This window comes from Physeter macrocephalus, chromosome 20, assembly GCF_002837175.3.
Source record: "Physeter macrocephalus isolate SW-GA chromosome 20, ASM283717v5, whole genome shotgun sequence".
Classification (NCBI taxonomy): Eukaryota; Metazoa; Chordata; class Mammalia; order Artiodactyla; family Physeteridae; genus Physeter; species Physeter macrocephalus.
In genome coordinates, this window is record NC_041233.1 from 77240589 (window position 1) to 77257377 (window position 16789).

The following is a 16789-nucleotide window of genomic DNA, read 5'->3' on the forward strand; positions in this document are numbered from 1 at the left end:
CCCTCCCCTCCCCCTCCCTCCCTCGGGTCTTCATTGCTGCAAGCGGGCTTTCTCTAGTTGTGGTGAGCGGGGACTACTCTTCATTGTGGTGCGTGGGCTTCTCGTTGCGGTGGCTTCTCTTGTCGCGGAGCACGGACTCTAGGCACACGGGCTTCAGTAGTTGTGGCACATAGGCTCAGTAGTTGTGGCTCATGGGCTTAGTTGCTCTGCGGCATGTAGGATCCTCCCGGACCAGGGCTCGAACCCGTGTCCCCTGGATTGGCAGGCAGATTCTTAACCACTGCGCCACCAGGGAAATCCCCAGAGTGCAGTTTCAGAGATGTAAATGCCAGGTGCTGTGGAGAGTGCTTGAGAAAGTGTTTTGAGGTATCTTACCTACTTACCTGTAGCAGGTAACATTTTAGCTGAGAGTAAAATGAAAGAAGGAGTATGAGGAGTTAGCCTCAAACAGTAGGTGGGGAGAAGGGAGTTGAGGAAACATTTTATTCAGAGGCAAGGGCAGTGGTATTTGTGGCGAATTTGGAACTTGCAGGTAGCTCAGCAGGGTTGTGATGGCGAAGGGGAAGTGAGAGAGGCAAGTAGGGGACGCAGTGTGAAGGATCTTCTAGGCCAAAGAATTTGAAAATTATTCTGAGGGCAGAGTAAGGCTTTAAAAAGGGTTAGGTAGAGGGGCAGGGGAGTGACAAGATCAGAGTGTGTTTTGGCTGCTCACTTTATAGAGGGGCAAGCCGGGTTAGCAGGACACTGCAGTGATGCTGGCAGGAACTCTGCTGGGACAGTAGTGGCAACAGCAAAGGAAAGAAGTGGGCTGGTTTGAGAGAGATGCTGGTGATGTAGGCAGAACTAAGTGGATAGATTGGCCATGGGGAGTAATGGTGAGTTAGGGGTCAGAGTTGATTCTGGGGTTTCTGGATTAGATAACTAGGTACATGTTACAAATGACAGAGGTTGCAAATGAATTAGGATGTGACTATGTTATCCAGGTAATTTTTTAAAAATATATTTATTTATTCATTTATTTATTTATGTAGCTCCACATCTTAGTTGCGGCATGCGGGATCTTTAGTTGCGGCATGTGGGATCTTAGCTGCAGCATGTGGACTTCTTAGTTGTGGCGTGCAGACTCTTAGTTGCGGCACGCAGACTCTTAGTTGCAGCATGCATGTGGGATATAGTTCCCTGATCAGGGATCAAACCCGGGCCCCCTGCCTTGGGAGTGCGGAGTCTTACCCATTGGACCACCAGGGAAGTCCCCAGGTAATTTTTTTTTTAATGATAAGAGAAATAGGGTAAAAATGCAGAGAGTTAGATCAGTTGTGGATTCAAATCCAATTTGGTCAGTATACTCCTGTGTATGCTTACTTGCACATTTAAGTTCACCAATATCTGGGAACATTTATGTACAAAGAATGGGGTAAGGGGATTAATAAATATGAACGTTAGATGAAAGCATGATTGAGATGGCTAGCCATGTGTTTAGTTTGGTAAGAGTCCAGTGTAACCAGGGGCACCTGATAGAGGAAAGGAGGGCTTGAGAGACAGTCATGCTGAAAACAAAGGGCAGGCTTACTGAGGATAAGGGAGAAGGGGACTGTTTGAAAAGCAGCTGTGTGATTAGAGAGACCAGAATTCTGGAACATGGGATGGAACAGTAAGAAGTAGTTCCTCTAGTATCTGAAGTCTGGCTACATTTGTGTTGTGATGCCCAGTTGTGTACTGGAAGGGCTGGCATGTGGAGTTATAGTTGCTGGTGATGGCTGGAGATAGGAGAAAGAAGGCAGCTGTGAACCAAGGCTCAAGTCTTTAGGGGATACATAGGTTTCTCTCAGGCTGCTAGAGGACTATGAGAAGGTTCTGGAGGGACTGGTGTAAGTCACTGGCCTTCTAAGAGCATTCTGGGGACTAAGCAGGAGGACAGTAGAGCCCCGTGTGTTTATTATTTACTGCTGTGTAACAAATGCCCTCAAAGCTTAGCAGCTTGAGACAACAAACACTTGTTATCACAGTTTCTGAGAGTAAGGAGTCCAGGAGCAGCTTAGCTGAATGATTTTGGCTCAAGGTCTCATGAGGTTACAAACTGCCAGGGCTACAGTTGTCAGAAGGCTCGACGGGGACTAGAGGATCTGGTTCCAAGTACACACACCTGGTTGTTGGCAGGAGGCTTCAAATCCTTGTTACGTGGGCCCCTCAGTAGGGCTGCTTGTGATGTGGTAGCTGGTTTCACCTAGAGCAAGTGATCCAAGAGGGAGAGAGCATGAGAATGAGTCAAGTGGAAACTGTAGTGTCTTTTCCGTATAACCTAATGTAGGAAATGAGATACTATAATTTTTGCTATATTCTGTGGTACACATAGACCACCCTGGTACAAGATGGGGGAGGTGGAAAGGAGGCTTGTTCTAGGGAAAGAACAAAATCAGTGATGGAATTTAGTCTCAATGGAGTAGGCACGCTACAGGACAGAACTGAAGGGGTCAGTCGGGAGACTGGAAGGGGGAGAGTATGAGTCTGGACTAAGGGATGTGTCTGCAGACAGGGCACAGAGCCAAGTACTTTTGGGATGGGAACAGGAGAACATTATATTTTGGGAATATGTGTCTGGGCCAGGGGGTTTAATTGGATTTTAGATAATGGATGCTGTTTGTAGTCTGGTGGAACCTATGGACTTTTCAGAAAATACTGTTTTTAAATGTATAAAATTGAAAATAGGATTACAAAGGAAATCAGTTATATTGAAATAGTTATCAGAATATTAAATATATGTGATGTATAAGAAAATGCATTTTAAATGTAGGCAAGAGGTTAGTGAAAATGAAGGATTTAAATTTAATTGAAATTCCTATTCTAATTCATGGTCCCTTCCCAAGTTCACGGACCCTGAGTTAGCCAGTAGCCTAAGGAGATGGTTGAGACTCATGAGGTTGAAGAGGCTGGAACAGCGGTCCCCAACCTTTTTGGCACCAGGGACCGGTTTCGTTGAAGACAGTTTTTCCACGGACGGGGGGAGGGGAGGCGGGAGTGGGGGGAGGGATGGTTCAGGCGGTAATGAGAGCAATGGGGAGCGGCAGATGAAGCATCGCTCGCTCGCTCGCTGCTCACCTCCTGCTGTGCGGCCCGGTTGCCAACAGGCCGCAGACCGGTACCGGTCCACGGGCCGGGGCTTGGGGACCCCTGGGCTAGAAGATGAGAGGCAGACCTCAGGGACATATGCTTAAGGATGGTGGCGGGAGAAGGAAGCTTAGAGGCCATTCACCAGCTGTAAGGTTTCTCTTGGGGTGTTTCCAATATTCAGGTTTCAGTCCAAGTTGTTTTTGAAAAAAATCTTCCCAGGATTTTGGAAAGGGGCCGAGGGTTAGCACATTGGGATAAGCTATTTTTGAATTTACTTTTGAGATCCATTTTAATGCTTTGACTTGAGAAATAGTCTGTTATATTCTGAAAATATTTAATATTTGTTTTTCCACAGTTTTAGTGTTGCTTAGATTGGGCTCATGGAGATAAGATGTGGTGACAATTTCATTGTTAACTGGTAATCCTGGCTAGTAAAGTTTAGGAGAATTGAATTTTTGTGTAGTTTTCAGAGTAGGATGTCTAATGGTTGTGTTGGGTATGCAGGGTTTTTCAAATACTGTTTACTTACCTTAATAGTAATTACAATTAAGCTGTCCACGTGTGTTATGTAGATGACATTATCAGTAAAAGTTATTCTTTGTGTGGCTTGTTGGAAGATCTGCTGCTCCAAGCCCCACTTGTGACTGGAAGTCTGCATTCAGGAAGGTCATCCAGGTTAGTGGCTGCATCTGTAGTGACAGCAGAGAACAGAGCTAACTGGCTCGCTCAGGGTCACACCAGACTCATTTCCTCTTTAGCAGATACTCACCTTGGATTTCAGAATTCTCTGTATATAGATTTCTTGAGCTCCACAAAAGGAGTACAAGTTAAATGTAAGATAATGTCTTTTCATCATTTGTTGTTATTCATCATTTAAAAAGAACAGGAAAGTTGTAGCCACCTCCTTGTTTAGAGGTTCTCTGTGGTAGTGCTCACTACACCAGTGCTCAAATTTCATTCCCGTCGAATTGTATTACTGCAGAGATTTGTTGTCTGTTCTACACTCGGAGAAGCCAGATGCTTTTTTAAAAAATTAAGAATTACAGGGACTTCCCTGGTGATCCAGTGGTTAAGATGCCGTGCTTCCTCAGCAGGGGTGCGGGTTTGATCCCTGCTCGGGGAACTAAGATCCCGCATGCTGTGTGGTGCGGCCAAAAAACAAAAACAAAAACAAATCAGAATTGTAACAAGTGGGGAGGGATTTGAAGTCATTGGGAACTAACCCTTTAAAGGTTGGGAATCCGCCTGCCAGTGCAGGGGACACGGGTTTGATCCCTGGTCCAGGGAGATCCCACGTGCCATGGAGCAACTAAGCCCATGCGCCACAGCTGAGCCTGTGCTCTAGATCCCGCAAGCCACAACTACTGAAGCCCGTGCGCCTAGAGCCCGTGCTCCTCAACAAGAGAAGCCACCACAATGAGAAGCCCGCGCACTGCAATGAAGAGTAGCCCCCGCTCGCCGCAACTAGAGAAAGCCCGCGCATAGCAATGAAGACCCAACACAGCCAAAAATAAATAAATTTATTTTTAAAAAATCGTGCTTTTCTTTATTCTAAGTCAAGGTACTTGAAATATTCTTAACAGAGCAGGAGAAGAGTGTTTGTACTTCCCTCTTTCTCCGTGAGCTAGAATTCTGTTTTTAAGAATGTTTTTATTAGGGGCATGATGGTTATTCTTACTTTGTTTTCTGTCCTCCCTCCCCCTCCTGTGGTGAACGTTTGTGAACAACTCCATTTTACATAAATTTTTATATGCATCTTTGTGTATTTCCTTGGGATAAATTCCACTAGAAAGTAGAACTACTGAGTTGAGAGGGTAAAGCATATTTATCACTGTTTTCCAGGCAAGTTGAACTGATATATGCTTATACTATTGAGGAAATAACACCCAGTACCTCATATATTTAAAACAAAAACAAAAACACCTTGAGTTACTGGGAAATTTTGGTAATTTCTTTTATACACTATTGTTTTCTGCTTCCACTGATGATAAATGAGATGTAGAGGAAAGTTTCTTTTGTATTTAAGGTGTCTCAACAAGCAGCAAAGTGTATTCCAGCAATGGTGTGTCCTGAACTGACAGAGCAAATCCGGCGTGAGATAGCTGCCTCTCTTCATCAGAGAAAGGGGGATTTTGCTTGCTATTTCCTAACTGACCTTGTAACATTTACGTTGCCAGCAGGTAACTCCAAATCTCTGTGTGAAAACAAACTTCCACTTTATTATAATGTTTTAATGTCTGAATGAAAATGTTTCTGTCAGAAAACAGATAACTTAGCTATTTACTATATGTGGATCTTAAATTACTTGATTACCCTGTTTTCCTTGAAGTAACCAGTACAAGGGCCATTTATAAAGTAATGCCTTAGAGCTGACAGGAAGACAGCAGCTGATAATAAGTGACTTCTTTGTGGGCCTCAGATATTTAAAAACGTCTGTTTTATCCATTTATTTTTCTCTTTGTTTTTATTTTAGAATATTATCAGTCTGCTTTTTTTCTTTTTCTTTTCATAGATAACTATTGGTTACCTGAATTAGGAGATAAGATCAGAACATGGGTTTTTGATGGGTAGAGTCAAGTTATTTGAGTCAAAGATACTGGCATTCTTTTGAAAGTGTCATTACTTTCTTCACTTACTACTTTAATTTCTACTATATTTGTGAAGCAACTTTTTTTTTTTTTTTTTTTTTTTTTTTTTTGCGGTACGCGGGCCTCTCACTGTTGTGGCCTCTCCCGTTGCGGACCACAGGCTCCGGACGCGCAGGCTCAGCGGCCACGGCTCACGGGCCCAGCCACTCCGCGGCGCGTGGGATCTTCCCGGACCGGGGCACGAACCCGCGTCCCCTGCATCGGCAGGCGGACTCTCAACCGCTGCGCCACCAGGGAAGCCCTGAAGCAACTTTTTATTTTTCAGTTCCATGACAAGTGGAAATGTCTTCCAGGCTGTTTTTTGTCAGTTGGCGTTGAATAAATGCACTAAACACCAAAAGGTTCTAAATAAAACTTATATTTTGGTTGTGAGTGTTTTGAGCTTTTTTTGTATTGAGATATGAACAGAGGTATTTACAAAATGGTAGAAAATAACAACTAAGCTTTTAAATAAAAATCAGACAAATTTCATTTGAAATGCACTCTGTATATTTAAACTTAGTACTTCAAGTGATGATTAGATTTTAAGTTGAAAATAGTTCTAAGTTTAAAACATTTTTGTAAGGATAATGCTTCTTACTCTAGACTACTCAATTAGTAAACTGAACAGAGCATAGAGAATTTGAGAAGGTGAGGAAAACAGAAATCTGCGTGCCAAAATGAATGGCTCAGTAACTTGTATGAGATTCTAAAGTCTGAAAATAATAGTCCCGAGCAGAGGTTGAGAGTGTGGGGGGAAGAGAACAGACAAAAATTTGTTTGTGCTGTTGTTGTTATTTCAATTTGAATATTAGATAGCTCTGTTCTTTTATTTCAACTTTATTAAGTTATCATTGACATAGAAAATTAAAAAATATTTAAAGTGTACTTTGTGGTGATTTGATTTATACATACATTGTGCAAGTTAACTGTTAATTAACTAGATTCCCCCCATCTAGTTAATTAACACATTCATCACCTCACATTTATTTATCTATTTATTTATATTTTGGGTGAGAACATTAAGTTTTGTTCTCTTAGTGAATTTCAAGTGTACAATACAGTATTACTGACTATTGTTACTATGTTTTGCATTTAATCCTAGCTGTCTTCATTTTATGGCTTATAGTTTGTACTCTTAGCAATTTCTCCCTATCCCTTCCTGCCTTGCCCCTGGCAGCTGCTTTTCTACTCTGTTTCTGTGAGTTTGACTTTTTTTTTTTTTTTTTTTAAGATTCCATATGTAAGTAATACCATACAATATTGGTGTTTCTCTGTTGAGCTTATTTCACTTAGCATAATGTCTCCAAGGTCCTTCCGTATGTTGCAAATGGTATGATTTTCTTCTTTCTCATGGCTTAATAATACTGCATTATATAGATATATCACATCTACTTTATTTATTCACCCATTGATAGACACTTAGGTTGTTTTCATATATTGGCTACTGCAAGTAATGCTGCAGCCAACATGGGGGTACAAATGCCTTTTCGATACCCTGTTGTCATATCCTTTGGCTGTGTACCCAAAAGTGAGATTGCTGGATCATATGATAGTTTTATTTTAAGTTTTTGAGGATACTTCATACTGTTTTCCATAGTGACTGCACCAGTTTACATTCCCACCACTGGTGCACAAGGGTTCCCTTTTCTCCACATTCTCATCAACATTTGTTATCTCTTGTTGTTTTGATAATAGCTGTATATAATTACTGGTCCAAATGATTTTCTTTTTATTGTTTGTAGATAGATCACAGTTTTGATAATGAAGTACAGAAAGGAAATACTTTACACCTCATACACACACACACACACACAAGATACATGCATGTTTTTTAAAAGAAGCTATTCGACAGCCTTCAGTGGAAAGAGAGTTATTTTAGAGGAAGTTACTGTTAGATGCTGGCATCAAATTTTTTAAGTTATGAGACATGTAAAGATTTTTTTAAATCTGGTTTTTCTTTGTAGATATTGAAGACTTGCCTCCAACAGTCCAAGAAAAATTATTTGATGAGGTGCTTGATAGAGATGTTCAAAAAGGTAAGCATGGAATTAATGAGTATAATTTATCTTTTATTGATTTCAATAAACTTTTTGCTTTGCTTTGTAAGGTTTGGAATAGTTTGGTGTATGGTCAACATATTTTATTTCTACTTTAAATTGAAAATGTAAAGTCCTTAAGAACAGTGTTTTATTGTGCCGTTAAAAGTGCTCATTCATAGCTCTTAACTGTGGTAGAGTGAATAAAGGTATAAACATTTTTAAACCTTGGTTTTCTGTTTCCTATTCTAGAATGAGTATATTTTCATATTAAAAATTTTTAGAAAATAAATCATGAAGACTTTAAAAATGGAGTAAATTATTCTAGAGCCTTAAGGTGTTTCAACTACTCAAAAGGTTTATATTTCAATTGATCAGAATTATTTAGGTGTTTATTAGTAAATTACATATAAATCTATTAACTTCTAGAGAATGGGTTCTTTATTCCACTGAATATTTCTTAATTGCAGAAGCATGAAAATGAACATTTTATTTATTTACTTATTTATATTGAAGTGTAGTTGATTTACAATATTGTGTTAATTTCTGCTGTACAACAAAGTGATTCCGTTATACATACATTCTTCTTTATGTTCTTTTCCATTATGGTTTATCACAGGATATTGAATATAGTTCCCTGTGCTATACAGTAGGACCTTGTTGTCTATCCATCCTGTAGATACTAGTTTGCATCTGCTTACCCCAAACTCCCACCCCCCTTCCCCATTAGCAACCACAAGTCTGTTCTCTATGTCTGTGAGTCTGTTTCTATTTCGTAGATAAGTTCATTTGAGTCATAGTTTAGATTCCACATATAAGTGATATCATATGGTATTTGTCTTTCTCTTTCTGACTTACTTCACTTAGTATGATAATCTCTAGGCCCATCCATGTTGCTGCAAATGACATTATTTCATTCTTTTTTATGGCTGAGTAGTATTCCATTGTACCACATCTTTTTATCCATTCATCTGTTGATGGACGTTTAGGTTGTTTCCATGTCTTGGCTGTTGTGAGTAGTGCTGCTTTGAACATAGGGGAGCATTTATCTTTTTGAATTATAGTTTTGTCCAGATATGTGCCCAGGAGTGGGATTGCTGGATCATATGGTAACTCGGTTTTTAGTTTTTTGAGGAATCTCCATACTGTTTTCCATAATGGCTGTACCAGCTTACATTTCCACCAACAGTGTAGGAGGGTTCCCTTTTCTCCACACCCTCTCCAGCATTTGTTATTTGTAAACTTTTTAATAATGGCCACTCTGACCAGTGTTAGGTGGTATCTCATTCTAGTTTTGATTTGCATTTCTCCAGTAATTAGTGATGTTGAGCAGCTTTTCATGTGCCTGTTGGCCATGTGTATGTCTTTGGTGAAATGTCTGTTTAGGTCTTCTACCCGTTTTTCAATTGGGTTGTTCGTTTTTCTGTTGTTGAGTTGTGTGAGCTGTTTGTATATTTTGGAAGTTAAGCCCTTGTCAGTCAAATCGTTTGCAAATATTTTCTCCCATTCCATAGGTTTTTTTGTTTTGTTTTGTTTATGGTTTCCTTTGCTGTGTAAAAGCTTGTAAGTTTGATTAGGTCCCATTTGTTTATTTTTATTTCTATTGCTTTGGGAGACTGACCTAAGGGAAAAAATGGTACGATTTATATCAGAGAATGTTTTGCCTGTGTCCTTTTCTAGAAGTTTTATGGTGTGATGTCTTGTATTTGAGTCTTTTAAGTCATTTTGAGTTTATTTTTGTGGTGTGAGGGTGTGTTCTGACTTCATTGATTTACATGCATCTGTCCAACTTTCCCAACACTACTTGCTAAAGAGACTGTCTTTTTCCCGTTGTATATTCTTGCCTCCTTTGTTGAAGATTAATTGACCATAGGTGTGCAGGTTTATTTCTGGACTTTCTATTCTGTTCCATTGATCCGTATGTCTGTTTTTGTGCCACTACCATGCTGTTTTGATTACTGTAGTAATTGTCTGAAGTTTGGGAAGGTTAGACCTCCTGCTTTATTCTTTTTCCTCAGGAGTGCTTTGGCAGTCCTGGGTCTTTTATGGTTCCATGTAAATTTTAGGATTATTTGTTTTAGTTCTGTGAAAAAATGTCATGGGTAATTTGATAGGAATCGTGTTAAATCTGTAGATTGCTTTGGGTAGTGTAGCCATTTTAACAATATTAATTCTTCCAATCCAAGAGCATGGGATATCTTCCCATTTCTTTGAATCATCTTCAATTTCCTTTATTAATGTTTTATATGAACATGTTACTTAAATTCTTCATATAGAGTTAGAAGAAGAATCTCCAATTATAAACTGGTCCTTGGAATTGGCTACACGTTTGGACAGTCGACTGTATGCACTTTGGAACCGGACTGCAGGAGACTGCTTACTTGATTCAGTACTTCAAGCTACCTGGGGCATTTATGACAAGGACTCGGTGCTTCGGAAAGCCCTGCATGACAGCCTACATGACTGTTCACATTGGTGAGCTGATATCCTTCCCTTTTTAAATCCAGGAGTGCACTGGCTGAATTATTTCCTTACAGTGGTGGGATACTTTTTGTCTGTTATATTTTCTGTGGAAGCTAGGGGGAAAAAAATTCTGGTTTTCGACACTGAGACACTTTGAACATCTCAGTGGTTTTTATATCTTTTTGCTAAGCTTTAAAATAGAAACATTTGAAGTTGTAGTAGTGGCCTTAAATATAGAAAGGTCTTTCCTCATATTTTATTTTTTTGGTTTCACCTGTTTATTTATTTTTAGCGTGGCTAGTGGAAAATTTTAAACTACATATATGTACACTGTATTTCGTGTCTGTTGGTCAGCTCTGGTGCTCATATTTTAAAGTAGCTTTGATTTCGTATTTCTGTTCAGCTTTAAGAGGTTATATTGATTGTGTATTATGCGTTTTTCTTTCTGAGACAGGTAGTCTTAAGACCATGTTTTATTTTGCAAATTTTCAAATCCACAGAAAATTAAAAAAAAAAAAAAATCAGTGCAAGGGACCCCAACATCTCCTTCATTGGATTGACCAGTTGTTAATTGTTAACATTTTGCCACAAGTGCTCTATCTCTGTGTACCTAAACACTCCCCTTTGCCAGTTAGTTTTAGGCATCCTGATGCTTTACCCTTCAGTGTTTCAGCATGCATCTTTTAAGAACAAGGATATTCTCCTACCCAACCACATCCTCATTACCACATCTAAGAAAATCAACATTGGCTCAGTTATCTAGCATACAGTCCAAATCACACTTTCAGCTTGTCTCAAAAATATCCTTTTTTTTTTTTTTTTTTTTTTTTTTTTACAAACATTCTAAGAAAATCAACATTGGCTCAGTTATCTAGCATACAGTCCAAATCACACTTTCAGCTTGTCTCAAAAATATCCTTTTTTTTTTTTTTTTTTTTTTTTTTACAAACATCCAGTAGTCAATCAAGTATATGACTAGTCTTGAACTGTAAATTCAGATGGTAACCTGATTGGATAGCTAAAGAAAGAATGTGTCATTCAGAACTGATGGTTTTGACATTCAGCCCTTGTCCAGGGGAGAAGACTTTGTGCCTTTTAGTGGAGGGTGATTGCTCTGGATTGATCTGGTAGTGTGGGCAATACCATTCCTTTTGTGATGTGGATTCATCAGGCCAGGTAAGCCTGATGTCATTCAATGTTCAGTCTGTCTGACCTCTAGATTGGATGACGTGCTCATCAAACAACATCCTAATGATGATTTGGCTATTTGTGTGGGCCTGCCCACACTGAGAGGATGAGAGTCGTTTTGGATATTGTGGTTTTACAGGTCTGCCTTGTAGGTTTAGTTAATGTAACTCTGCACTTGGAAAGATAGATCTGTCCTCTGGGTGTGGATGAGAAGTAGCTGCTCAGCCTGGAAACTAGATCTGGACCTTGGTAAATCTACCATTTTGCAAGTGCTTTTTAAAAGGCAGCTCTAGCCTTTTCTTTGGCAGTAATATTCTGACCCTGTTGTAAGGTTGAAAGTGTACTGTAAATTTCAGCAGGTGATATCTACTTTTCCTAGCTGCAAGGGCTTTAAAAAAAAAAAAAGACATTGGTGGCTATTAATAATAATAGTTTGGGAACTTTATGCTACCTGTTTCTCAAAGCTGGCAGTGGGTGATCTTCTGGATTGGAGTTGTCACTTATATTTGTATTAGGACTGAAATTCTAGTTTTGAGTCATTTGAAGTCTCAAGTCTAATGTGAAAGTAGGGAGAAAAAGAAAAAGATTGCCATAATCTGAGGTAGAAAATGGGCTAGATGGCTATTAAGAGTGAGAAGGACCTAGGTTGTATGAGTGCAGCCACTGGTGCGTGCTGTTGTAGCAGATCGTTTGGTAATGGAGGCCTTGGTTCTAAAAGGATGCTTCGCTGGCGTATGAACAGGCTTTCTAAAATAAAGAGTGCCTTGGTGCCACCTCCTCCAATCCCTGCCATACAGGGTCTTCACCTGATGTTTTACAGTTAAGGCATAGGAAGCTGCAAGGATTGTAGTGATCACATAGACATCCTTTTTACTATCTTGGGGTGGAGAGGGGATGAAGATTATCAAATGGGGAGAGAGGAGGCATTGTTGCCATAGATTCAAGGCATCGATGATGTGGGTCAAATATATTAGCCTTACTGAATAACAAATTGTTGACTATTTTGAGTTGTGACAAGTTTGTTGACTGGGCTCTTATATGACTATTAGAAGGTAGAATGCGAGGGCCCTGTCCTAGGTCAGGAGAGGAGCAGCCAGTATATCACTTGTGCAGTCTCCTTTTAAATCAGTGTTTTGCTAGGGTTTCCTTTGCTCATAATCCAAATCAGGTGGGATGAGACTTTTTTTAAGTCATAAAATATCTAAATGAGAACTGAGAAAGTAATTTTCTTTTATTTAAGCCCTTCCTCCTATTACTTCAAGATAGGACATTTTTTTTGTGGTGGTAGCTGTGCTGTTCTGTTGGTTGCCTATGATTTGAACCGGCTCAAGTGCTCAAGATGGAATATTGTACTTGCCTTTGATTGACATGTCAGTCCAAACAGAGAGCCAAATGGGAGTAATTAATATAAATAGGGGGAAAAATCAGTTCATTTAGAAATATCATCTTTGGATAACTTATTATTGTGCCTCTCTATATACATTTTTAGACCTTAATTTGTTGAGAGCAGTTTCAGTTCATAGCACAATGGAAAGGAAGGCACCGTTGTTTGCCATGTCCCCCCACGCATAACCACCCATTACGAACATCCCCCACAAAGTGGTGCGTTTGTGACAAGTGATGAACCGACACTGACAATATCCTTATCACCGAAAGTCCGTAGTTCACATTAGGGTTCATCTTAGTATACATTCTGTGATTTTGGACAAATGTGTAATGACATGTGTCCACCATTATATTGATAGTATTGAACAGATAATTACACTTATAGTGTCAGAAAGAGTATTTTCAATGCTCCAGAATCCTCTGTGCTCTGCCAGTGCATCCTTTCCTCCTCCCTAACTCTGGCAACCACTGGTCTTTTTACTGTCTCTATTGTTTTTGCCTTTTCCACACTGTCATGAGGTTGGAGTCATATAATATGTAGCCATTTCAGATCAGCTGCTTTCACTTCGTAATGTGCATTTAGGGTTCCTCTGTTTTTTCATGGCTTAGATAGCTCATTTCTTTGTAATGCTGAAAAGTACTTCATTGTCTGGATGTACCCATTTTATCCATTCTGAAGGACACTTTGCTTGCAAGTTTTGGCAGTTACGAATAAAGCTGCTGTAAATTTCCATATGCAGGGTTTTGTGTGTTCATAGATTTTCGGTTCCTTTGGGTAAACACCAAAGTTCATAATAGCTGGATTATCTGATAACAGTATGTGTTTAGTTGTGTGAGAAACTGCCAGTCGATCTTCCAAGGTGGCTGTACTGTTATGCATTCCCACCAGCAATGAATGAGAATTCCTGTTGCTCCATATCCTTGCCAGCATTTGATGTTGTCAGCATTATTACATTTAGATCATTGACATTCAAAGTGATTATTGATAGAGTTGGATTCATAACTCCCATGTTGGTAACTGTTTTCTATTTGTTGCCCTGTTCTTTGTTCCTGTTTTTGTCTTTCACTCTTTTTGTCTTTCGTGTTTTTAGTTGAGCATTTTATGATTCTATTTTCTCTACTTTCTTAGCATATCAGTTATACTTCTTTTTTTAACTTTTATTAGTGGTTGCCCTAGAGTTTGCAGTATATTTTTACAGTTAATCCAAGTCTGCTTTCAAATAACACTGTACCGCTTCATGGGTTGTGTCATTACCTCATAATAACAAAATAATCCTAATTCCTCCTTTCTGTCCCTTGTATCTTTATTGTCATTCATTTCACTTATACGTAAGCATACATAAGCGCATACCTGCACACACACTCGAGTGTACACACACTCGAGTGTGCACACACACATTTTATATATATATATACACATAAGCATGCATAATCAAATATATTATTTTGAATAAACTGTTATCTGTTAGATCAATTAAGAATAAAAAAGTTTTAATTTTATCTTCAATTTATTTCTTAATGCTCTTCCTTTCTTTATGTAGATCAAAATTTTTGATCTATGTTATTTTCCTTTTTTCTAAAGAACTTCTTTTAACATTTCTTGTGAACTGGGTCTCTGGCAACAAATTCCCTCCATTTTTGTTTGTCTGAGAAAGACTTTATTTCTCTTTTACTTTTGAAGGATAATTTCACAGGATATAGAATTCTAGGTTGGTGTTTTTTTTGTCTCAACTTTTAAAATATTTCACTTCATTCTCTTCTTGCTTGCATGGTTTCTGAGAAGTCAGATATAATTCTTATCTTTTGTTTCTGCATAGGCAGGTGTTTTTGGTTTTTTGGGTTTTTAAAAATAAATTTATTTATTTATTTACTTTTGGCCGTGTTGGGTCTTGGTTGCGGTGCATGGGCTTTCTCTAGTTGTGGCGAGCGGGAGCTACTCTTCATTGCATTGTGCAGGTTTCTCATTGCAGTGGCTCTTCTTGTTGTGGAGCATGAACTCTAGGCACACGGGCTTCAGTAGTTGTAGCACACGGGCTCAGTGGTTGTGGCTCATGGGCTCTAGAGCGCAGGCTCAGTAGTTGTGGTGCATGGGCTTAGCTGGAACGCGGCACGAGCTACTCTTCATTGCATTGTGCAGGTTTCTCATTGCAGTGGCTCTTCTTGTTGTGGAGCATGAACTCTAGGCACACGGGCTTCAGTAGTTGTAGCACACGGGCTCAGTGGTTGTGGCTCATGGGCTTAGTTGCTCTGTGGCATGTGGGATCTTCCCGGATCAGGGCTCGAACCTGTGTTCCCTGCATTGCCAGAAGGATTCTTAACCACTGCGCCACCAGGGAAGTCCCAGGTAGGTGTTTTTTATACTCTGTCTTCTTTTAGGACTTTTTTCTTTAATTTTCTGTAATTTGAATATGATACGCCTAGGTGTAGTTTTTCTGGCATTTTTCCTTCTTGGTGTTCTCTGAGCTTCCTGGATCTGTGGTATGGTGTCTGAAATTAATTTGGTGAGATTCTCAGTCATTATTGTTTCAGATATTTCGTCTGTTACTTTCTCTTTTCTCCCTTTATTATTGTCATTTGTATGTTATACCTTTTGTAGTTGTCCCATGGTTATTTGAAATTCACTTTTTTTTTTCTATATGTGTTATATTTGCTTTTTAGATTTGGAGGTTTGTATTGATGTATCTTCATGAGGTTCTTTGCTTAGCTGTATCCAGTCCACTGTAAGCCTATCAAAAATGTTCTTCATTTCTGTTGGTGTTTTTGATCTCTAGCATTTCACTTTGGCTCTTTCTTAGGATTTCCATCTCTCTTCTTACATTGCCCATCTGTCCTTGCATGCTCTCTTTTTCCATTAGATCCCTTAGCATATTTATTATAGTTGTTTACAGTTTTTAAATTTAAAATTTTAAAGTTTTATTCCTGTGTTTTCATCTAGGAATTTCATAGTTTTAGCTTTTACATTTAAAGTCTGACCCATTTAGAGCTAATTTTTATTGAAGGTGTGAGGTAAAGATCTAAAATCATCTGTTTTGCATGGATATCCAGTTGTCCCAGTACTGTTGTTTTTTTTTTTCCCATTCAAATGCCTTGGTACTTTTGTCAAAAAGTATTTGACCATAAAAGTAAAAGTTTATTTCTGGACTCTCAGTTTTTTCCTGTTGATATGTATGTCTGTCCTTATGCCGACATTAGACTTTCTTGATGATTGTAGCTTTGTGGTAGGTTTTGAAATCAGGAGTATAAGTCTTCCAACTTTGTACTTCTTTTTCAAGATTCTTTTTGCTATTCTGAATTCTTTGGATTTCTAGATAAATTTTAGGTTCTAGCTTCTGCAGAAAAGTCCTCTGAGATTTTGATAGAGATTGCACTGAATGTGGCTTTCATCCATGAATGTGGAATTGACTTTTTAAAAAAATAAATTTATTTATTTTTACTTATTTATTTTCGGCTGCATTGGGTCTTCGTTGCTGCTTGCGGGCTTTCTCTAGTTGTGGCGAGCGGGGGCTACGGGCTTCATTAGTTGTGGCACGCGGGCTCTAGAGCACAGGCTCAGTAGTTGTGGCGCACGGGCTTAGTTGCTCTGCGGTATGTGGGATCTTCCTGGACCAGGGCTCAAACCCGTGTCCCCTGCGTTGGCAGGCGGATTTTTAACCACTGCGCCACCAGGGAAGCCCGGAATTGACTTCTGAATGTTAAAGCCAAACTTGCTGTCCTGCTTGGTCTTGTATTCCTGGATTTGGTTTGCTTGTCTGTTCTCAGTGAGCCAGGTAGCTTGAGTGTTTAGGTCTTTGTGTGGTGGGTGGGTGTGATGATTTGAACATGCTTATTTTTAAAATATATTTTTTGAACACCCTTATTCTGCAGTCTTCTTGAGTTTTGAGTGAAGTCATCATTTGATTTCTGGCAAATTTAGGTATCTCATTCATAAAATGATCCTAGGCAGCAACCAAGAAATTTTTTTTTTTTTTTTTTTTTTTT

At 39.2% G+C, this 16789-nt stretch overlaps 1 protein-coding gene across 1 annotated transcript in view; it reads left to right on the forward strand.

Annotated features, from left to right (window-relative positions):
* The window catches only part of ZRANB1 (zinc finger RANBP2-type containing 1), a 72153-nt gene that overhangs the window by 47165 nt on the left and 8199 nt on the right, over window positions 1-16789 (forward strand). The window contains exons 5-7 of the mRNA XM_024121463.3: window positions 5135-5288; window positions 7703-7774; window positions 10051-10249. Of these exons, the coding sequence (XP_023977231.1) occupies window positions 5135-5288; window positions 7703-7774; window positions 10051-10249 (425 nt within the window). The remainder of the gene's footprint in view (window positions 1-5134; window positions 5289-7702; window positions 7775-10050; window positions 10250-16789) is intronic.